Source organism: Pelophylax lessonae (assembly GCF_965119305.1).
Source record: "Pelophylax lessonae genome assembly, chromosome: 3".
NCBI lineage: Eukaryota > Metazoa > Chordata > Amphibia > Anura > Ranidae > Pelophylax > Pelophylax lessonae.
The window spans coordinates 89,609,415-89,633,322 of record NC_138770.1 but is presented as its reverse complement, the minus strand read 5'-3'; the positions used below and the strand labels follow the sequence as shown (position 1 = coordinate 89,633,322).

General features: G+C 42.6%; 1 protein-coding gene across 1 annotated transcript in view; it reads left to right on the top strand.

Moving 5' to 3' along the window:
- The window catches only part of LOC309551763 (serotriflin-like), a 34,580-nt gene extending 26,260 nt beyond the window's left edge, over positions 1-8,320 (top strand). The window contains exons 8-10 of the mRNA XM_082252456.1: positions 3,450-3,544; positions 5,112-5,197; positions 8,135-8,320. Coding sequence (XP_082108582.1) covers positions 3,450-3,544; positions 5,112-5,197; positions 8,135-8,268 — 315 coding nt within the window. The 3' untranslated portion in view covers positions 8,269-8,320. The remainder of the gene's footprint in view (positions 1-3,449; positions 3,545-5,111; positions 5,198-8,134) is intronic.
- Positions 8,321-23,908: the final 15,588 nt, after the last annotated feature.

Here is a 23,908-nt window from a genome sequence, read left to right as displayed (position 1 = left end):
GTATATTTTCTTTAAAAACAAGGTAAGTGAATAAAAAAAAAAAATGTTTAATTATCCAATTGTTTTACAGGTAATTAAGAACAAGCGGACAGTGAAAAAAAAAAATTTCAGGGTGGAACTCTTTAACTGCAGCAGAGATAGTACTGTACTAAAAGTAATGCAAAAGCGGGCATAACTTTTTTAATTAACTTACATAGGTTGTTCAAATTTCACATGTTGGTAGAGTAACTCTTCTTCTTCTTCTTCTCTTTTCATTGCAGGTAGATAATAGATTCCAAGCAGAAGTAATGTGCTATCAGTTAGTTCTTGATCAAGGAGGGGTTGCAGGCTGTCTGACATCCACAGAAATCTACAGAATGTTTACAGAGATTACACCTTTGACAAGAGCAATGTCTTTTCACTGGAGACTGTTGTTAACCACTTAAGCCCCGGAAGATTTTACCCCCTGACCAGGCCCTATTTTGCGATTCGGCACTGCGTGAATTTAACGGACAATTGCGCGGTCGTGCGACGCTGTACCCAAATGAAATTGATGTCCTTTTTTCCCCACAAACAGAGCTTTCTTTTGGTGGTATTTGATCACCCGTGCGATTTTTTGATCATGCGCTATAAACAAAAAAAGAGCGTCAATTTTGAAAAAATAACATTATTATTCACATTTTTTTATATGAAATTCCCCCCGAAAAAAGTAAAAATCAAAATTTTTTAACATTTTAGGCCAAATTGTTTTCTGCTACATATGTTTGGTAAAAAAAATCACAATAAGCGTATTTTGATTGGTTTGCGCAAAAGTTATTGCGTTTACTAACTAAGGGAAAGATTTTTGTCATTTTTATTGTTTTTTTTTTAACGAGTAATGGCGGCGATCTGCGATTTTTTTTTGCGGGACTGCGACATTGTGGCAGACAGATCGGACCCCTGACTGACATTTTTGACACTTTTGGGGGTACCAGTGACATTACTGCAGTAATCAGTGCTATATATATATGCACTGTTACTGTACAAATGACACTGGCAGGGAAGGGGTTAACTTTATTGGAGAAGGAGGGGTTAAGTGTGTCCTTAGGGGCGTGCTTCTAACTGTGAAGGGATGTGGCTGTTTGTGTAACTACAGAGATATACAATCCTACATAGCAGGACCGTATGATCTCTGCACTTACACAGGGGAGAATGACAGGCGGCTTTGTTTACATTAGCCGGCTGCCTTTCTCCCTCTGTACCGGACGATCGCGAGTGACCGGCGGACATCGGGTCCGCCGGTCACACGCGTGGACATGTTAGGGAGCGAGCGGGGGTGGGAGTCTGCATCCAGCGGCGCGCGCTTGCCCCCTAGAGCCTCACAGGTGAGCGACGTAGCCCTACGTCACTTTGCCTATGAGGGGCTGACTGCCGCCGTAAATAGTCGTGCGGCAGTCGGCAAGTGGTTAATGGAGTCATCTCCGTAAACATTCTGTAGACTTCTGTGGATGTCGGATAGCCTGCACCCCTCCTTTATCGAGAACCCAATGACGGCACCTTCCTTCTGCTTGGAATCCATTATTTAACTGCAATGAAGAAGAAGATGAGTTACTATAAAGGAAGAGTTACTCTACCTATATGTGAAGTAGAGCCCTCGTATATACAGGCATTTACAAACACAGACAGTAGAGGAGTAGAGGGCAGATCGTTACATGTCACGTCAAAGCCAAGATAACATGCGTAGTAAATATTGATTTAGGAAAACAGCATTGTTCCCTCCCCATTACTCTGCCAACACATGAAATTTGAATGACCTATGTAAATTAATACAAAAAGTTATGCCCACTTTTACAGTACTTTTGGTACAGACCTCATATATAGTTCAACTTTATATTATGTTACCTTTTTCATAAGTAGCACATACTCACCTTTCATTTGGTCCCCCACCACTTGGTTTGGCCACAAACCATGAAGAGAGGAAGTCCTGTGTAAGCTCCAACTCGTGACCTGACAGACCCAAGGACTCTCTCCCCACTCTAATTTAAGAATGAGGAGCCAATAAGCAAACACCCATTTGTAGAAAGAAGTGGAAGAAGTCCATATTTCCCCATACTTGGAAGTTCCAGGTATTTTCCTTACTCTTGGCTGCTGAATGGTGAAGAGACGAGAGGTTAGGTCAATTTTGGGGAACTGGAGAAAGTGCAGAGAAGGGCAACCAAACTGATAAGAGGCATGGAGGAGCTCAGCTATGAGAAAAGATTACAGGAACTGAATGTATTCTCTCTTGAGAAGAGGAGATTAAGGGGGAATAGGATCACCATGTATAAATACATAAGGGGTCCATATAGTGGACTTGGTGTTGAGTTATTCACGTTAAGGTCATCACAGAGGACAAGGGGGCACTCTTTACGTCTAGAGGAAAATACATTTTGTCTCCAAATACGGAAAGGTTTCTTCACAGTAAGAGCTGTGAAAATGTGGATTAGACTCCCTCCAGAGGTGGACTTGGCCAGCTCAGTAGATTTCTTTAAGAAAGGCCTGGATTCTTTCCTAGGTGTACATAATCTAACTGGGTACTAATATTTATAGGTAAAGATCCAGGAAATATCCGATTGCCTCTCAGGGGATCAGGAAGGAATTTTTTCCCCTGCTGGAACAAATTGGGTCATGATTTGCTGTTTTTTTTTGCCTTCCTCTGGATCAACTGTGGTATAGGATTGTGTATATGGGATTGTATGGTTGTGTTTTCTTTTTTTTTTTTTTTTTAGTTGAGCTAGATGGCCTTGTGTCTTTTTTCAACCTGCCTAACTATTGGCACTTTTCCACTGCAAGTACCGGCTCGGCTCCTCTCAGCACTGCTTGGCCCAGCTCGGCTCAGTTTGCTTTTCCACTGCGTGGTACGAGTCACCACCTTTCAGCACTGTATAGGCTCTACTCGGCTTGGTTTACTTTTCCACTGTTGTAGTACTTAGTAGTAAGTGGGTGGGATTACAACGATTCTCTGACCAATCAGTGGCCAGTAGTGACAAACAATCAATGCTGCATGCAAAGGATTGTGGGATATGGTATGGGTACGGCCTGCTTGGAACCCCAACCGAGGTGGTACTGTTTAAGCGAGCCGTACCGACGCCGTACCATGTAGTGGTAAACCGCCGCTGTACCAAACCGTTCTAACCCGTACCATGCGGTACCATGCAGTGGAAAAGCGCCAAACCGAGCCAAACCGATCCATACCATGCAGTGGAAAAGCGCCATATGTAACTATGTATTTGTTTCTCTGTTCATACTAAACTGAGGTCTCGATTTACTAACTTAGGGTCCCAATCCTAACCAAAATTTATAATTTTGTACATAGAGCTTTATTTCATCATAATTTTATTTTGTTTTGTTATACCTAGTGAGTTTATAGACATTCTAATATTTCTAAATGTAAGTAAGTTTTATAGGATGCACCACTGAAATCTGAATTTTATTTTGTATTTTTTTCCTAGGTGATGTGGGGCACTTCCTCTCTCATAGGATGTGGTGTTGCTGAATGTCCAAATCTGGTCAACAAGTATAACTTTGTGTGCCATTACGGCCCAGCGTAAGTATTATTAAAAACAGCACTCATGAAATGGAGTTTATTGGTGAAACACACTCACAAAAACGTAACAGCCGGTGCAAAAAAAAAAAAAAAAAAGTGTGCATACACAAAAAAATGCACGGGGTGTACACATGGTCCTCCTCTGAAGAGAAAGGATCCTTAACCTGATCCCCCGGGTGCAAGGCTCCTGACAGGGACTGGGGTACACACTGGTCCACCTTGCCGAAACCAGTTGGACCCCTTTCTTTGGGAGGCCTACTAAAACAGGCCAACCCTAAGTACTAGGTGGGGCTCCCCTGAAGGGAGACCCCCATGGGAGGGGGAAAACCTGACCAGAAGGCCATGTGCCCTCCCCCACAAGACTTTCAGGGCAGGTCTGAGGACCTACACCCTACTAATCGGGGAGTGAGAAAGTGCATACAGTGCTGTGCAAAAAGAAAAGTGACAAACACATACAAAAAAAAAAGGGAAAGGGTAAGTGGATAAGTGCTGGTACCATAGTAAAATACCATGGCAGGCCCTTCGGCCAGGAATAAAAAATTCCAAAAGGCCCGGCCCTAGAGGCAGGTGTAAAATAAGTGTGGTTACCTTTCGAGTAAGTGACCCAGAGGAAGTAAAAGTATACCTTCCCCTCCTAGCTGAGAAAAGCCATGCTTATTGTCTGTACTTAGATTGGTCAGGGCAGCGAAGGGTGCACATGCTGACCACTGCCCCAAAGGTTTTTGCATTCTTGTCCATATACGGCATAATAGGGGTGTTAAAACATTGTTAAACCGATGTGAAGACCATGGTAAAATAGGGTCAGGCTTTTACTGACATTATGATAACCAAAATGTGTTCTTTCATCTGGGAACTAAAGTGGCTTAAAATGACTAAGGCAGCAAAATACACTATATTATCAAAAGTATTGGGACGCCTGCCTTTACACGCACATGAACTTTAATGGCATCCCAGTCTTAGTCCGCAGGGTTCAATATTGAGTTGACCCACCCTTTGCAGCTATACCAGCTTCCACTCTTCTGGGAAACCACAAGGTTTAGGAGTGTGTCTATGGGAATGTTTGACCATTCTTACAGAAGCACATTTGTGAGGTCAGGCACTGATGGGACGAGAAGGCCTGGCTCGCAGTCTCTGCTCTAATTCATCCCAAAGGTGTTCTATCAGGTTAAGGTCAGGATCAGTCAAGTTCCTTGACCCCAAACCCGCTCATCCATGTCTTTATGGGCCTTGCTTTGTGCACTGGTCCAAATCATTTGGTGGAGGGGGATTTATGGTGTGGGGTTGTTTTTCAACGGTTGGGCTTGGCCCCTTAGTTCCAGTGAAGGGAACTCTTGAGGCGTCAGCATACCAAGACATTTTGGACAATTTAATGCTCCCAAATTTGTGGGGACAGTTTGGGTGAGCGAGTTTGGGGTGGAGGAACTGGCAGACTATTCTGTAAAAGTCTGCTTGATCACTGCTTACTAGCTGACACAGGTATATCATAAATTACATGGGCATCTTTTCTCTAATATGTTCTTTAGATATCTGCATTGTGTATTTTTTTTATGTTATTTTTTTTTTACAGAGGGAACCAAAAACCTACAGCATACCCATACAAAAAGGGAAAGCCTTGTGCAGAATGTCCAAACTCCTGTGAAAATAACCTTTGCAGTAAGTTTTCAAGCCATTTTACCCTTGGTCCATGTGTAGGTGTTTATTAACCACTTGCCTACTGGGCACTTTTATCCCCTTTCTGCCCAGGCCAATTTTTAGCTTTCAGAGCTGCCACACTTTGAATGACAATTGCGCGGTCATACCCAATAACGCTGTACCCAAACTAAATTCTTTATCATTTTTTTTTCACACAAATAGATCTTTCTTTTGGTGGTATTTAATCACCACTGGGTTTTTCAATTTTTACTAAATAAACAAATAAAGACCAAACATTTTGTAAAAAAAAAAGGTTTGCATTGTTTGTTATAAAATGTTGTTATAGCTTTCTTGTTAATTATTCTCCTTAAGAGCCGGTTCACATAGAGGAGACACGACTCCTTACTACTTCGGGGGCGACTTGTGCATAACCGCGCACCACGACTTCGGAGTGACTTGCAGAGACTTCACATAATGGAAGTCTATGCAAGTCGCTCCGAGGTCACCCCGAAATAGTACAGGACCCATTTTCTAAGTCGGAGCGACTTGTGTCGCTCCTATTAGAACGGGTCCTGTAGCGGTCAATGGACCGCGAGGGAGCGCGACTTGTCAGGCTGACAAGTCGCGCTAGTGTGAATGGGCTCTTACTGATGTGCACTGATGAGGCTGCACTGATAGGCGCTGATAGGCTGCACTGATGGGCACTGATGAGGCAATACTGATGAGGCGGCACTGGCGGGCATTGATTGACACTGATAGACTGCACTGATGGGCTGCACTGATATGTGGCACTGATGGGCACTGATAGGCGGCACTTATGGGCACTGGTAGGCGACACTGATGAGGAAGCACTCGTGGGCACTCATGGCAGCACTGGTGGGCACAGATTGGCAGCATTGGTGGGCACAGATTGGCAGCACTGGTGGACGGCACTGGTGGGCACTGATCAGGCTGTACTGATAGGCGGCACTGATGGGTACTGGTAGGTGACACTGATGAAGAGGCACTGATATGCAGCACTTGTGGGCACAGATTGGCAGTACTGGTGTACACTGTTGGGACTGCACTGATAATCAGCCTAGCTATAGCACGGTCGGCATGTGGTTAAAGTGTAACTCAAAGCAAACTTTTTTTAAATGATTTTGGATGGGGTAGGGAATGGTAAAAACCGCTATGGTATTTCTTTGCATCTGTATCCCATGGGGGAGAATTCTCTTCATTTCCTGTCCTGTAGTGAGGGAAAGGTCCTCTTAGACAATTGACACTGAAACAAGTCTTACCATTGGAAGATTTCTCTTTATTCCGGTTCTAGTGAAAGCTCAAAACCTTGCATTTTTTCACCTAGACGAATACAAAGGGTTCTAACCTTTCACTACAAAAGTAAAAAGAAATACAGTTTTAGCTTTATTTACACTTTCATGTAATCAGCAACAGTGATCTCCATTACTAAACCTGTATTTTTAAAAAGTGTGGGCTCTTGATAGCAGGAGAGACATGCTAGGTCTCTTCTGCAATAAGACTGTATCTGTTCGCAGTCTTCTTCTGAATGTAAAGTTAGCTGTCCTGTAATTATTTACTCCTGTGCACATGTGCGGGATCATGTCATCCCCTGCTGGCCAATTAAGTGGCCAAAACCTGGCACCTGGAGGTAGCCCAGGGAGAACATGACAGCAACTGGCAAGGGATGTAACCATCACATCATTGTAAGGTGCAGGTGAGTATTTTGTTTAGTTCTGCTTTATAATGAACTTGTCACGCCTATCGGGGATCTCTTCTGGCATCTGCCAGCAGGGGCAGACTGGTGACTTTTAGCCCAGGGGGCAAGTACAAACCAGAGGCCCATGGTGCAGTGACTCGTCCCCCTCCCACTTTCCCTCACCCCCCCCCCCCCACACTCTCCAAATCCTCCTCCTGACCCCCATTCCAAGCTGAAGCCCTGCTCCAGATACTCTCTACTTACTGGCTGAATCCGGGTTCCCGACCTAGCAAGCAGGGGGAGGTTGGGGGGAGCTCGGTTGGGGCTGGCCAGGGCAGAAGAGTCTCCAGTGGGGCATGGAACCTGGCCTCTGCTCAGACACAGTTTACACCATCCATGCTGGAGGGGAAGGTCTGCGCTTTGTCCTTGTCTTCAAACCTCACTCAGTAGGTCAGCGGCAGGGACTTTTTGCTTCTCTTTACCAGGAATCCTTTAGGCATATTTGTGGCAGAAGTGGTGCAGCCTTTTTATGAGGCATCAGAGCGGCCCAGGGAGCAAATGCCCCCCTGCCCCCTGGCTCAGTCCTCCCCTGTCTGCCAGGACCTGTATGGCAACAATACAATTCAATACAAGAGGGTTAGGAGAGCCCTGCTCCTGCGAACTTACAGTCTAAGTGATGAGACAATAGGTGGTAACTGGGAGGGATGAACTGATGAGGGAAGTAGAAGATTCCACTGTTAGCTGAGGTAGGATAGGCCTCCCTGAAGAGATGAGTTTTCAGGGATCGCCTAAAAGTGGACAGAGTAAGAGATAACCAGACAGATTGGGGTAGTGAGTTCCAGAGAATGAGAGGCTCTGGAGGAGTCCTGGAGATAAGCTTGGGATGAGGAGACAAGGGAGCTAGAGAGCAGAAGGTCTTTGGAGGAGCGGAGAGGACAGTTATGGTAATATTTGGAGATAAGATGGTGATGTAGCTCGGGGCAGAGTTGTAAATGGCTTTGTATGTTATTGTTAATGTTTTTGAATTTATTTGTTGGGCAATGGGAAGCCAGTGTTGATTACAAAGTGCTTGAATAAATTAAAAGCATATCATTTGTTAAAATTACAAGCCTTGGCAAAGCTCAACTATTTTAATTTTATGAAAGGAAACATCTTGTAAAATTTCAAAAAAATATTTGTCAATGCTACCTATTTTTATTAACTAAAACATTTACTTTTTAGATATATTTATAATACGTATTTATGTTTTTTTTTTTTACCAGCCAACCCTTGCCTATATATGGATGACTATGCAAACTGCAAAGATTTTATGACCGGTAACACCTGCGGAAATGACCAAAGCCTTATAAATGACTGTGGTGCCATGTGTCGTTGCACCAAGGGAGAAATAAAATAAGTGCCACTTTCTGTCTTCTATAGCATCGCTTGTGACGTCACTGCCGTTCTAATGAGTGAAATGAGTATTTTTTGATTTTCCCCTATGTAACTGGAAGTTATTAATTTTTTATTTATATTATCTATACATAATTTAAAAAAGGCAAAATTGTAGTAATGCTAAATGTTTGTTATCAGCTATTTAATAAAAGTCTGATGAAGGTACAAGTGTTGGCTAAGCTCAATCATTTTCTATTTTTAAGTGAACTATGAAATAGGAGAATAACGTTTGGAAATACTTTCAAAAGAGATTTCTAATTTATCGGGCCCCTTTTTTTGAGTAAGTTAAAGGATTTGCCCAAGTGGCCCTTCTTATAAAGCCCCAGATACCTTGTCCTGCAAATGCTTACATTGCTTGGTGGAATGAAATCTAACCTGGGAAATACAGTGAAATGAATTCCGAATTATTGTACTATTTTTGTCATAAAAAGGTAGAGTGCCCATTTGCTCGCCATGCACTTTTCCAATTTGTAGCAAATTTGCTTGGCAAGTTTCTGGCAAGAGCACATTTGCAGTGGTGAGTCTACAGCAAGAGCTCTGCAAGTCTACAACATGAAAATTCAGCCACAGTGACCCCTGTGGTGGGATGACTATTGCGCAACATAACTGAACCATAATTTGTGACAATTTGCAGAATCTTTTCAAAGAAAGTTGATCCGGAGTTATGCGATGTGGATTTGCTGCAATTGTGCAACAAACTTGAGAAGCCTGGCAAGTCTAGCAATAGCTTAACAAGTCATTTTCAAACATGCAGCACAATTGCTTGCTATCTGGGCTGGGTTCCTGAGAGTGCCAAGGGAAGAATAGTCTTTCTGCTTTCCTCCATCACACACATCACGCTTCAGGCTAAACCCTGAACTATTAAATATTAAGTAATAGTCATACTCTAACTCCCGAACACTCAGAGTCAAAGAAGGCCCAAGTCAAAATTAACTCTGCACCTGCATCACTTAAACTGGTCTCTCTTAATGCGAGAGGTCTCAACATCCCTAAAAAATGCTCTCAATTCTTCATGTACATCAAAAAGCAAAACGCAGATATCCTTTTCCTACAAGAAACTCGTTTTAGAATGAACAATACCCCCAAACTATCCAACAGAGACTTCCCTACTGTCCATGTTACTACCAACCCCTTGGCAAAATCAAAGGGAGTAGCCATTATCATTTCTAAAAGAATCACACTAAACATCACAGACTCTTTAATAGATAAGGAAGGACTATATATATTTCTAAAAGGCACAATTTGGGGGAGACCAATCACACTGGCTAACATTTAAAGCCCTAATTCAACCCAAGTAAGCTTCTTTTGCAAAATTGCGACACTGTTGGCATTCTTTCAGTCTGGCATTCTTATCATGGGAGGAGACTTCAATGTAGTGCTGAATCCATTGAAAGATACATCTTCTGGTCACTCTTCCTTGCTATACTGAGTGCTCTGACAAATCAAACTCCAACTAAAGGAGTTACAGCTACACGATTCATGGCGCACCCTACATCCTGATGTTAGGGGCTACACTCCCCCCCCCCCACACAACAGTTATTCAAGAATAGATTACATATGGCTCACACAAAAAGACCTCCCACTTGAGACTGCCACTATAGAGCCAATGTTTATATTGGATCACCACTCAATCACCATGACCCTAAAACTTCCAGAACGACTGACATACTCCAAAACCTTGAGGCTCGACACAACTCTCTTAACAGACCCCATAAATGTGACTGCTATCCACACACACATAACTGATTTCTTAGAAAGAAATAAAACTCCAGACACTAACATTCTTACCCAATGGGAAGCCCACAAGTGTGTAATACGAGGGTCTCTCATAGCTATGGCGTCAGCGCGCAAACGAGAATCACAGGCATGTCGATGCCATGTTTAAACCAGTACAAAAACTAGAGACAATCCATAAATTAATTTAAGTGCAAAAAACCTTAGCAGACCTGACTCATACCCGATCTCTTCTAACTGAAGAACTTGGGTGCTAAATCTGACGTAAATTCACATTGTCCCAAAAGCATTTCTATGAAATGGGCAATAAATGTGGAAAAAAACTAGCGAGAACACTACAAGCCAAAATAGCAAATGCTATGATTTATCATCTACGCAAGCTGAATGGGCAAACTATACTAACCAGCGACTAAATTGCAAATGAATTTGCATGTTTCTATTCCGAACTATATAATCTACCCCCCAAAAAACAACCACCGAACAGTAGACCCCGCTCGAAGATCATTGAAGACTTCCTTCAACAATACAGTCCACAACCTCCCACATAATAGCTCATGAAATGGATGGCCCACTAACTCTCGAGGAATTTAGGCTAGCACTCGCACAAACAAAGACAGGGAAAAGCCCGGCCCCAGATGGCTTCTCAACGACATATTACAAAATCTTTTTGGACTTGCTGGTCTATCTATTTCTAGGTGCCTTTAACCTCCTATCAGAACCAAATCTCCCACAAAATAAGCTGCTTGAAGCGCACATTTCAGTTATCCCTAAACCCGGTAAAGACTTAGCAAATGCATTTAATTACAGAATGATCTCACTTTTAAATATCAGTATCAAACTATTCGCCAAGATCCTAGCAAACCGATTACTCCCAATACTTACAAACCTCATAACCAAAGACCAAGTAGGATTTGTTCCAGGCAGAGAAGCCAGGGACAACACCATTAAAGCCTTAAACATCCACATTGGCTAACTAAATTTAACAAACGTGGCTTTTTTCTCTCTAGATGCAGAAAAGGCGTTCGACAGGTTGGCCTGGGATTACCTTGAAGCTGTTCTGCATTCCATTGGCCTAGGTGATCGATTAATCTGATTCATCATGTCCCTATACGTTGATCCCACAGTAAAAGTAAGAGTGAACAGCCTCCTGTCAAACGACTTTCATTTCCGTAACGGCACACGCCAAGGATGCCCCCACTCCACCATACTATTCATCCTGACCCTGGAATTGTTCTTGTGCCGACTGATAGAAAATAAGGACATTAGGGGGATAGAACTAAATGATCGTCAATACAAACTCGCAGCCTTTGCAGACGACATCCTACTCTTTCTCTCCGAACCCCAGATAACACTACCTAACCTTCTAAAGGACTTCCAACTGTTTCAATTTATAGCCCACTTCAAGATCAACTTCAATAATTCACAAGCCCTAAACATAACTCTACTGCAAACACAAGTCGAACAAATTCGCCATAACTTTCCCTTTACATGGCAGTCTGAAGCCATAACTTACCTAGGAATACAACTTTCTGACCTATATGCAAAAAAACTACCTACCGCTTCTCCATGCAATGAAAGAAGATCTTGAATGTTGGAGCAAACCCTTTTTTCTTGGTTTGGGCATGCAGCAATTCTCAAGATGAACATTCTGCCTCGTATACCTTATATCCTTCAAGCAGCCCCTTTCGAACTACCAATATCATTCATTCGTGCGTACAAACACATGTGTACTACATTTCTCTAGAAACAAGGCTGTCCAAAATCAGCTATGCCCAACTCACCATACCTAAACCCAAAGGAGGGATAGATCTCCCAGATATCCAATACTACTACTGGGCATGTCATTTAGCACGCATAGTAGATTGAAACGTCCACTACAATACCAAAGACTAGATTCACTTAGTGGGTTCATTCACTTACACACCCATCAACACTATTCCCTGGTTACAATGTTGTCACGTTCCAATAGACCTACTAGACCACCCAATAATAGGACCAACTATACAATACTTCTAAACAACATGCTCCAAACTTGAACTATCTAAAACACTTGGTCCCATGACACTGATTCTAAAAAACCCAGACTTTCCACCAGGAATGACCAATCGCTTTTTCTCAGGAGACAGACGTAAGTCGGATCTAAGACTCCACCACCTTTTCAATACAGATTCCTTCCTTGAACTTGACCATATCAAAACCTGTTGGCCCAACTCCCTACTAAATCCTTGGACCTATATGCAGCTTAAGCACTTTGTTCAATCCATACGACACACATCCCCTACGCTAGACCCCCTTACTCCCTTTGACAAACTTTGCTTAATGACCAGCCCTTTATGACATGTTGTCTCCAACATCCATGATACACTATGGGCAGATAAACGTGCTAATGGGGGGAAAGCAAACATAGCTTGGACTCAGGACCTACAACTCCACCTGACTGAAAAAAACTGGGAGCGGATTTACCACCACATTCACAAAGGCTCAATCAATATATCCATACAAGAAAACAGTTATAAAATAGTGTCTCGCTGGTATAGGACTTCCTCTCTCCTCCATAAATTTGACCCAAGCACCTCCCATAGACGTTGGAGGTGCCAACGAGCAAAAGGTACGCTCCTACATATCTGGTGGGAATGCCCATCCACCCAATCTTTTTGGAAGAAAGTATATAAACAAATAACTCAGGTGACCACCCACACCCTTGAATACACCCCAGCCCAATACCTTCTCCATCATTCATTCTCCTCCTTCTCTATCTCATACCCAAAATCTTTAACCATCATCATGGTAAATGCAGCCAAAATGTGCATACCAGCATTATGGGGTTCTTCTTCAACCCCTCCATATCTGACTGGTACAAACATATAAACAAGATAGCAGAAATGGAAGAACTTATATCTGTGGAAAAAGACTCTCCCTCTAAATTTTGCTCTACATGAGCAAGTTGGATACAACTCAAAACAGCGAGAGAATATACCAAAGTAATGGGAGTTCCCCCAGGTAACTAAACATCCTTGGGCACATTGAACTTGCTATAACACCCCAGATCCAGCTTTCATTAGTAAATACACTTCTAAAGTATCACAATACCACTCCCACTCTCCCCCCCTTTTTTTTTCTTTCCTCTTCTCCCATCCCCCTGTTTCTCCCTCACATGATCCTCCCTACTCCCCTCTTTGGTTTTCTCCCACTACTTTCCTCACCCCTCAACTACATAAGAGTACCTTACAGAGCTCCTCTTTAGTTCAAAATCCAGACTTCTCACAAATCATACCTTTATGATCTGACTTTTAGAGCTCTCACGTGCTGGTCACGTGTGGAAAGAGAAGGACAAACACAAAGACGACACTGACAACACCCCTTTTACATACAATAGTGAGGAAATATAACCATCAGGATGTAACGAACTCTTAAACAAAACCCAACACAAACTCAGACGGCACAACTGAATACATAGAGTTGATTAGGCATGTGTTTGAGTGTGTATATGATTATATAAACATATACCTATATAAGAAGACCTCACCAAGTATATTCTGTAATGCAGCACTTCCTTTGAACATATAACACAATTGTTCCTTCATCCTTTATGGCTTGTATTTCTTTCTCTCTGTTTCTTTTTTTATACTATGTCGTAACCACATATTATATAACATGCTGTAACCATACAGATTTGACACTGTATCCCTTCTGGATTTTGGAGACCCCACTTTTGTCAATGTACAGTTTCCTTTACTTTTATCCAATAAACTTTAATTTGGAATTAAAAAAAAAAAAAAATGTAAAGGCAATATACTACAGTATATGTATTTTACAACACATTTGAACATCTTGAATGTAATTTTCTATGGTGGTTCCAGGTCAGCTAAAAAAAAATATTTCTAGGGTGACAATGCCATTTAAGAGAAGACTTTTTGAATGGTGAAACACTTGTGACAGCTGAAGCACTTAACTCTTCAGCGTGGCAAGTTTTTGCAGTACAGGCCTTCACTTATTGTAATAACCAGACATTCTACACATTTTTGTCCTTCCCGATGTTCCATTTTAATTGTACAACTCTTACTTAAAAGTGAAACTAGAATAAAATAACGCAATCAACTACTATCACATTCAAGAAGCTTGAAAAAAAAAAAAAAAAAAAACAGCACACGTTCTGGAGTCTGTGACTCTATGCCCTCCACTGATAGGCACACAGTTTTGTTTCTTATCTTACACATCCAGGCTGTAAGGCTGTAAGGCTGTATTAAGTGATGTTTTCACTAATGTATTCAGACAGAAAGCTGCTGCTGATCTGCATGCCTTCTCTCCCTGCTTGCTACTTTACTTTTTTTCTCCCTTCTCTGCGCTGCCTTCTTTCCTTCCTACCATCTTTCCTTTATACCTTTATTTTTTTCTTTCTTCCTTCCTTCCTTACAATTTTCCTACCATCTTTTCTTTCCACTTTACATTTTCCTTTCTTTCTTCTTTCCTTCCTTCCTTCATTCTGTAGCACCCTCCTAATTAGTGCAGGTTAATAGATAATTGTAGTATTGGCTCCTCTGTAATCAGTGGAGCTGGGGTTGATTGTCCTGGCCTGTTCAGTGTCTCCCAGGCTGCTGCTCTGATTATTTCCCCCTGTATTCTAGAAGATTCTAGAATCATAATGGAAGGAAGTACAAAGTGGTCAACCTGAATATTTATGTGGAATTCAGGCAATCCCCGGGGAGGTGTGCCCAGTATTGCGGATGCCACCAAGAAGACATTGAGGTCCCAGCTGGAGCCTCAGCTGGGGTCTATTAGCAAAGCCTAGTCCTGGAGTTGATTTGGGTCTGAAGAAGTGCCAGGTGGACTTCCTGCCCACGTTTCTTTCTTTCTTTCTTTTTCTTTCTTTCTCTTTCTTTCTCTCTTTCTTTCTCTCTCTCTCTCTCTCTTTCTTTCTCTCTCTCTCTCTTTCTTTCTCTCTCTCTCTCTCTCTCTTTCTCTCTCTCTCTCTCTCCCTCTCTTTCTTTCTCTCTCTCTCTCTCTCTCTCTCTCTCTCTCTCTCTCTCTTTCTCTCTCTCTCTCTCTCTCTCTCTCTCTCTTTCTTTCTTTCTTTCTTTCTTTCTTTCTTTCTTTCTTTCTTTCTTTCTTTCTTTCTTTCTTTCTTTTTCTTTCTTTCTTTCTTTCCTTCCTTCCTTCCTTCCTCTCCTCCCTCCTTTCTACTTTTTTCCTTATTTCCCTTATCCCTATTCTTCAACGGCAACAAGACAGAAATAAGGTCTGTATTACTATTGCTTGGCTACTAAGTCATGGCCCCATGTAGTTGCCAGAGTTCCCCTGAGGTATCCTGCCTTTCCTCATTATTAAGTGTTTAATGTGTCTGTCACTTTCTATGCACAGCTTTTTTTTGGGCTTTGTAAGTTATCTTGCAGGTGTAAGGGATTTTGAAATTTGACTTCAGTCAATCTATGTTATGGTCATTAACTCCTCCAACTTTGTAGCGAGGTAATAAAAAAAGAATGTGTGGACATGTGAAGGGTGATTTATTATGTGGGAACAAGCAAAAAAGACTGTAGTAGACTCATGGTTAACCATTTTCAACCAGTGATGCGTGTAACCTTAGAGTTCCTCCAGAGGTTGCAAGAGATTTCTTGAAGTAGATTTCCGGCCACCAGAAAAAAATTTCAATGAAAATACCCCCGGGACAGTCAGGGCTAGTACATTCCACAATGGATAGCCTCTGATCTGTCCCGGTTCGCACTTACCTTTTAGATGAAATACTTACTTTGAAAATTTCTTCTCCAGCGCTGCCATCTCAGGTGTGGGCAGCATCCTTTTCGGTCCCAGATTGCCCTGCACCGGCCCCGCTCGTCAGTTTCCGACACAGGTGCATCCTCCCTGCATAGCTTCTGGGCATGCCCAGAAGCTGTTTAGCAGGGAATGACGCGCCTGCGCCGGAACTGACAAGCGGGGCCAGTGGAGGCGCATTGATTCCTGGGAGCGATGACATTCAGCTCCCAGGAGTCAACGCAAGAAGGAAGTGATGGCGGCGGCTGTGTCCGCAGATGGAGGAAGAGGAAGTAAGCCAGCGCGATCCTCTTCTGCGTCCTCTTCCATCCTCTTCGGTCCCACGATGCACTGCGCCGGCCCCGCTGTCACTTCCGGGGCTGCAGCGTCATCCCTGCACAGCTTCTGGGCATGCCCAGAAGCTGTTTAGCAAGGTATGATGCGCCTGCACCGGAACTGACGTCGGGGCCGGTGCAGGCGCATAGATTCCTGGGAGCGATGACGTTCAGCTCCCAGGAATCATTGCAAAGCGGAAGTGACCAGGCGGGCCGCGGCCGCCGAGGGAGGAAGTGGAAGAAAGGTGAGTATATTTTTTTGCAATTAAAAGGTAAGTAAAAAAAAAAAAAAAAAATCGTAACTATCCATTTCTGTTTTAGGTGACTATAAGCAAGCGGATAGCCCAAAATCGACTATGTTGATTTTGTGGCCGGAACTCTGCTTTAAGCTGTGGCTGATTGACCTACCATGGGATGGTGCCAGCATAGTTCTAGGGCCAATGCCACTTGGCAAAGCCAGCAACATGACACCAATTATATTTTTAAATTTCTGTCTAGGTGGCATTCTGACCACCACTTTAAGGTTTCTTTACTCCTACTGGCTATCAACGTAAGAGGTGTTTTCCCTCTAAACCCTGATGGATTGATTTTAGTTAAAGTTCTCAGGGACCTGAAAGTTATTTTAGAGGTTCCTTCAGAACAGGAAAGTTAAGAAAGACCATTCTAGGTTATCTTGCTCTAAGTTAGCTTGGTATGACTCTGCAATGAGACAGTCTTCAGGAAACTTACAGGGTTAAACAAGTGGGTTTGGCTGGTAATAACAAGGGGCATGTTGGATTTTAATCACTTTCTTTACAAAAATGGTAAACATGGTATGACTATATCCTTAAATTGTAAGCAATCTAGAACTTTCTTTTTGCAATTAAAGTGCCACAAATATACATACATTCATTAAACCTGGATTATATTTGAAACCACACACAACAGTGGATTAGGTTCTATTACAACACAGGTCAAAAGTCTCAGGAATCAATGCACAGATTTCGCAGCAGAACATGTTACTGGGAAGAAAAGAAAAAATCTTGTCCAGTCCTCTTTTGCGGGTCGGGCTGTCACCAAAAAGCTAGTTTCAGTGCCTTTAGATATTATTATATTATTAACAATAATAATAATATATAATACTTATTATATAATAATATAATTATATAATAAATATTATATTATATATTTTATATATTGTATCATATTATATATTTTATATATTATTATAACAGCTCACTCTTCAGCATTTTTCTTCAGACAAGAATCTAGGAACCTCTCCCACCCCCCTCTTATGTTTTTTCTTTTTTCTTTAAATTCTTTATATATATATATATATATATATATATATATATATATATATAAAGAAACATAATTGCTATATCACCAAAGAGTTGCAAAACAGCAAAAATGTATGCAGACAGCAATACATCACCTTGTTCAAAAATAAAGAAGAATGTCATATTGCAAAATGTAAGTCAAGCATTTATCAATGTTGAAATGTGAGACATATACAACTCTACTACTCAGCATACTGTCTAACTGGTAATCTCGACAAATGTTTTACCCCAACTGGCCTTTATACAAGATATAAGGGGTCCATATCCTCCAATATTTCAAACTCTGTTCTTTCATTGACATCGAAAAGTCTTCCATTTCATGAATTTCCTTAATTCTAGCCAGCCAGGTGAGATTTAGTGGGAGTGACTGAGTTCTTCCAAAGTGCTGGTTCATGCGCTTTTACAGCCATTAAGAGGCGTTTCCAACAATGAGTTTTTATAACTTTTATTAGATAAAGGTGTATCATGGAGCATATATGCTACTGGCTTCCTCTCAACAGACACACCAGTTATCGCTTTAACCGTTTGTTCAACCATATCCCCGAAATGATTCAGCTTCGGGCATTCCCCCAAAAAAATGTGAAATAGGGTACCCTCCTCCAACAGCGCTAACAGATATTTGAGGTTTGAGGAAACGATTTAGCACTGATGGGGTTTGGTACCACCTTGTAAGGAGTTTGTATCCTCCTTCTTGATATATCCTCGCCACTGTGAACTTACAGTATGAGCAAATAGTAAGATTCTATCTTTTTTGAGTTTGCGAGAAAGTGATTTGTAGATCTCTTTCCCATTGTTGGAGGAAAGAAAGATTCTGTAGTGCACTGGCCATTATCAAAGAAGAGTACAGGTGAAACAACCAGTGTTTAATTGGTTTCCCTTATTTTTTTTCCTGTCTTAAGCCACGTACACACGCAACGAATTTCCGCCGACCGGTCGTCCATCTTTTGTCCAGAGTGACGTTTTGTTGGTTGGAATGTGCCTAGACTGCACACGAATTTTGCCGCATGACAAAATTCTACTTCAGAAGTGATGTCATGTGTTGGTTTGCTTTCTTTGTGTTCTTTCTTCTCTAAGCATGCCCAGTCTTACTCATAAGATTTTTCCCTGTAGAAATCTGTACTGACTGCACGAAAATCGGACGTCTTTTGACGGAGGACAAAAAATTTTATAGCCTGCACACCAGATTTTTTTCGGCCGAAAAGTCGGAGTCGGTTGTCGGAAGCATCATACTAACAAGCCGAAAATCGGCAGATCGGTCGTCGGACGAAAATTCCCGGCCGAATTTCGACTCGTGTGTACGGGCCTTTAGTCCAAACTATGCATGAGGAATGTCACTCACTGTGGAAGTGGACAGGTATTTTGTGGTCTTTACCATTACAGGTATGGGGGCTTGGGCATAAATGGCTGAGCATTAGCCTTTATGTATTATTATGTGAAGTTTATTCCATCTGTTATGCAATAAACTTCAAAAAGTTGTTTTAAAGAAATGTATAGTATTTCAATGGTTGAGTGTTATTTTATTTTTAACCACTTTTACTTCCTTCCTGACCAGGCCATTTTTTGCAATACGACACCACGTTGCTTTAACTGACAATTGCGCGGTCAAGCAACGATGTACCCTAATAAAATTGTTGTCCTTTTTTTCCTAGAAATAGAGCTTTCTTTTGGTGGTATTTGATCACCTCTACTGTTTTTTTTTGCGCTAAAAACAAAAAAAAAAGAGAAAAAAACAATATTTTTTACTTTTAAAACATATCCAATAAAAAAATGAAAAAAATCTAATTTCTTCATCAATTTAGGCCAATATGTATTCTGCTACATGTTTTTGGTGAAAGAAAAAAATCCAGTTAAAAAAGTTATCACCGCTACAAAATATGGGATAGATTCATGGATTTTTTATTTTTTTTTAATTGTTTTTACTATTAATGGCGGTGGTCAGCGATTTTTAGCGGGACTGCGACATTGCGGCAGACAAATATGACACTAAGGGGGTCATTTACTATAGCTCATGAGTGCAAGATTTGGAGCAGATCTGCATAGAAACCAATCAGCTTCCAGGTTTTATTTTCAAAGCTTAATTGAACAAGCTGAAGTTAAAAGCTGATTGGCTACCATGCACAGCTGAACCAGATTCTGAGTGTTCCAGGCTTAGTAAATCTCCCCCAAAGTGACACTGTTTGGGGACCAGTGACACCAATACAGTGATCAGTGCTAAAAAAATATGTACTGTCACTGTATAAATGACACTGGCAGGGAAGTGGTTAACACCAGGGGCGATCAAAAGGTTAAGTGTGCTCCTAGGGAGTGCGTTCTAACTGTGGGGGGAGTTAATGCACTAGATGAAACAAGAGATTTGTGTTTCTGCTAGCAGAAACATAAGATCTCCATTTTCCTCTGTGACAGAACAGCGGTCTGCCTTGTTTACATAGGCAGACTGCCGTTCTGCCTGTTCTCGGAATGATCGGCGGGTCCTGGCAGCCATCGTCCCCTGATTGGCTCTCGCTGTGACCAATCACGTGCACGCCCCAGATCTGTGCACAAAATCTTGTAGTGTTCTTATTTATTTTAGTTAGGTTTATTTGTTATAAGTGTAGCGAGTGCCTCGCATCTCCCGCAGCCATGTCAAGCTAACCGAGGCTCTTACTAAAGGGAGAGAATGCCTGTCAGGCCATGTGGGGGAATTCGCCCCGCTCCCCCTCCTCACTGACACTGACTCCATTTGTTCTGTTCCTTCCCCTGTATCCTTATTGGCAGGGGAGTGAGACAATCATCAGCAGCAGCAAATCTTTTTGGGACATGTAGTCCCCACCAAAAATGGCCCCATAGCCTTGTATGGGGACAGGACACCCGGCATTCTCTTGCAAGGCAAGGAAGGGATCAAGGACACCATCTTGTCTGCTGAGGAGAAGTCAGTCACCATGAGGCAGAGAAAAGACTGTACCCAGGGGAGAGATGTTACCTCCCGGGTTAGTCCACCGCATTGTTCCAGGCATCCGCGGCCAGTTGGGGACATCCAGCCTAAGAGAGGGGGATCCCAGGTGTGTATCCAGGCACACCTGCACCGTTAAGTAGTAAAGCAAATCTCCTGCGCTCGAGTAGAATATGATGGAGGAAAAAGGGATACTTCAGACTCAAATGAAAAGAAGCCTGTGGCCTTGCTGCCCCCTCAGGATCAAGGGTGTCCAGAACAAACTGGGAAAAGAAGACAAAAGAAAAGGGGTGCACCGACCTAGTGCATCACCACTAAAACCATTTATTAAAATATTATACAATATACTCACAAGGCAGGTGTGATAGTACACACATAAAATCTCCAAGGTAGCCAAAGTCCCACACAAAGCTGAATGGCATGCAGTGTGTCGCATGGGGCTGTTATGGCTGGGCTGACGCGTTTCAGGGGCGAGCACCTGCACCGTTGGCATGAAGAATTCTAGTGTGAGGGGAGCCTGCCTGTTCCAAGACGTTCATTTTTGGCCTTGACCGCAGGATTGGTGAGAGGGCACTTGCCCATCTGCATAAAACAAGGACACTGCACACAGACAGTTACTTAACTTTGCCCTCACTTGCAAGAACCTGGGTCTCATTGGAGCCCTGTTAAGCAGTCATAGTGTCTGCATTGCTATCCGGATACTGTCAGCATACCACAATTACTCTTTGCCAAACAGGAGCACTAAGTGCCCCAACTAAAGTGGCTAGCCAAAGATACAAGGCCTCATCCTTCTTCCAGGGGACTGAAGTTGCTTGTGCCATACGTATACGCACACACATACTCAGGGCTCTGTATATGTAGTGTATGTGCGGGGTAGTCTGACTTGGGAGTTAAGTCACTAAGCACTGAACTAGGTACAGTGTTTGTAGTTGGGCCTGTGGTGTCAGGGGAGAGAAGAGAGAAGTCTAGCATAAGAGAAAGTCATTCTTCTGCTCTCCTCCTGCCTGGACTCATAGAGCCAATTTAGGTAGAGGTAACCAATTCAGTATAAAGTTACCATCTTGTGATTTTCTGTTATAGAAGTGTTTGCCTCTGCTTTTAGGGTTATTTACAGTTGTGGGATCCCCTAAAAGCCTGATATGATATATTGAGTTATGTTGTTCTTGATCTCAGTTACTGCTCCTTAGCTAATTAGTTCGAATATACAGTCTGTTACCTTTCCTCAGAAACCGTATAGTAAAGACATTTCTACGTTTTATCATTGGTCTTTGCACTTACAATATTACAGGTGTGCCAGAGGGGCTGAGATTGTTCTTGGGGTTGAGAGGCAGTGTCAGGGGCTTACTGCTGTGCGCAATCACACTGGAAACCTTCTTGCCGCAAATTGGCGAACGCCAGTGCGCATGCGCGTACACAGAGGCACCCTCACATAGCGTTCTCATGCTCGCGAACGCTTGTGTGCATGCGCGAACAAATTGCTATTGACGCCAAGCGGCCTATTTAAATGCAGCAGCCACACTGAGACTTTGCTGTTTGGTCTTTAGCTTTCCTGTGTCTCCTGTGCCCGTTCCTGCTGTTTCCTGATCATCTAACCTGGCTTACCGCTCACCTTGATTGCCTGCTGCTCGCCCTGACCTCGGCTAGTCTTGACTACGCTTTTGCCTTACCCTGATCTGTTTATCCGCTATTGGACTTGGATCTGCTCTTCGCCTGGTTCGGGAATCCTGAGGCCCGCGACCTGGTGCTAGCATGCAGCCAAATCCATCTCCACCATCAGGAGCCCTGGTGAACACCGGCTAGCACTTAGACCCCGCACTTCAGGTGAACCTGTTTCTTCTGCCAAGGTATCCTGTCGGCATTCCCGTCCCCCGGATTTCATGTAGCATTCTAGGCTCTCTATCATGTGAGAAATCCCTCTACGCATCAGGCTCTGCTACGTCGATCCCGACCAGGGCTGGCCCAAGACATTGTGCTGCCTGGGTCCAAGAATAAAATGCTGCCTCCCCCCCCCCCCAAAAAAAAAATAAAAATGACGTCCACCAAAATGCCCCCACATTCATTATTTAATATAAATATAAACTCTTGAAAATATAATATAATCTGTTATCTTCTTCCATAACTCACCACCAGACCAGTCCACCAAACATCAACTGTCTGTCCTCAGTCCTCCTGCCCCCCCCCCCAAGAAGATCCAGCCTGCCCTGCGTGGGATGGAGTGCGTTGATGTCTGACGTCATTACGCACCCTACGATCACATCAGTTTGCACTACAGGTGGCAGTATGAGATGGGGAAATGCTGCCCGCAACACACCGCAAAATAATGACCCTGCCCCTCTCTAAGTGCCGCCTGGGTCCAATGGACCCAGTGGACCCATTGTAGGGTCGGCCCTGATCCTGACATGCAGAGTACGGAACCAATCATGCTTAAGCGGCTTCTGCAGGAGTAGCTACATAGGGGCATGTTCAATTGCATGGCATTGACCTCTTCATGCTCTGGAAACCAAAGCTACCTCTTTTAAAGGATAGTCTGTGCTGATCTATGCCCCGGCCTCTCCATCTCTACCATGGCCGGTCAAGACCTTTAAAAGTGTACTGTACAATAAGCAGGGCGTGCACCTCTTCTTTTTTTTTTTTTTTTTTTTTTTTTTTTTTTACCTCTTCTATTTTTACGGCAAGTCAAACTCACAAAAAGTTTTTCTTTTTTGAACACCTAATGTAGGAAGGTCCTCCCAGATTGTTAATGAAATGATAACAGCCCAGCAGTCTCCACAAAGAAAACAAAAATAGATTACAAGTCTCAGAACCTTAAGTGATCTTGTGGGCTTCCTGTTTAGCTACCTAATCTAATGGATGATTTAAAATGAATTAGCAGATAACTGAGTGTGCCGCCGATGAGGGATGTTCCTTGCTTGATTACAATTCTCTACTTCCCTTTTACAAGTGCAATTAGTTATATCAAATGGTACACATAGACAACAAAAACATTTTCAGATTAAAGTAGGGAAATTCTTTTCTCCTTCCTTCCCATGCATTGTTGAGTTTTTTATAAAGCAGTGAATGTGAACATTACTGGTGATAAGTCAATTGTTATCATTTAAAACACATGCACCTACGAGATTCACCTGCAGTATGTTTGGTGAATGTCAGATTTACTATTTTATAAATATGTCCCTTGTTATTTAGGTATGCAAGTTGTAAGGTAAAGCCTACGGGCCTGAAAAAATCATTTTGTAAATGGATAGAAAACGGGCTTAAAGACCGTATTCAGAGAGTAGTAGTTAATGATTCATACTCTAACCACTTAAGCCCCGGAAAATTTTACCGCCTTCCTGACCAGGGCCTATTTTGCGATTCGGCACTACGTGACTTCAACGGACAATTGCACGGTCGTGCGACGCTGTACCCAAATGAAATTGATGTCCTTTTTTTCCCACAAACAGAGCTTTCTTTTGGTGGTATTTGATCACCTGTACGATTTTTTGATCATGCGCTATAAACAAAAAAAGAGCGACAATTTTGCAAAAATAACAATATTTTTCA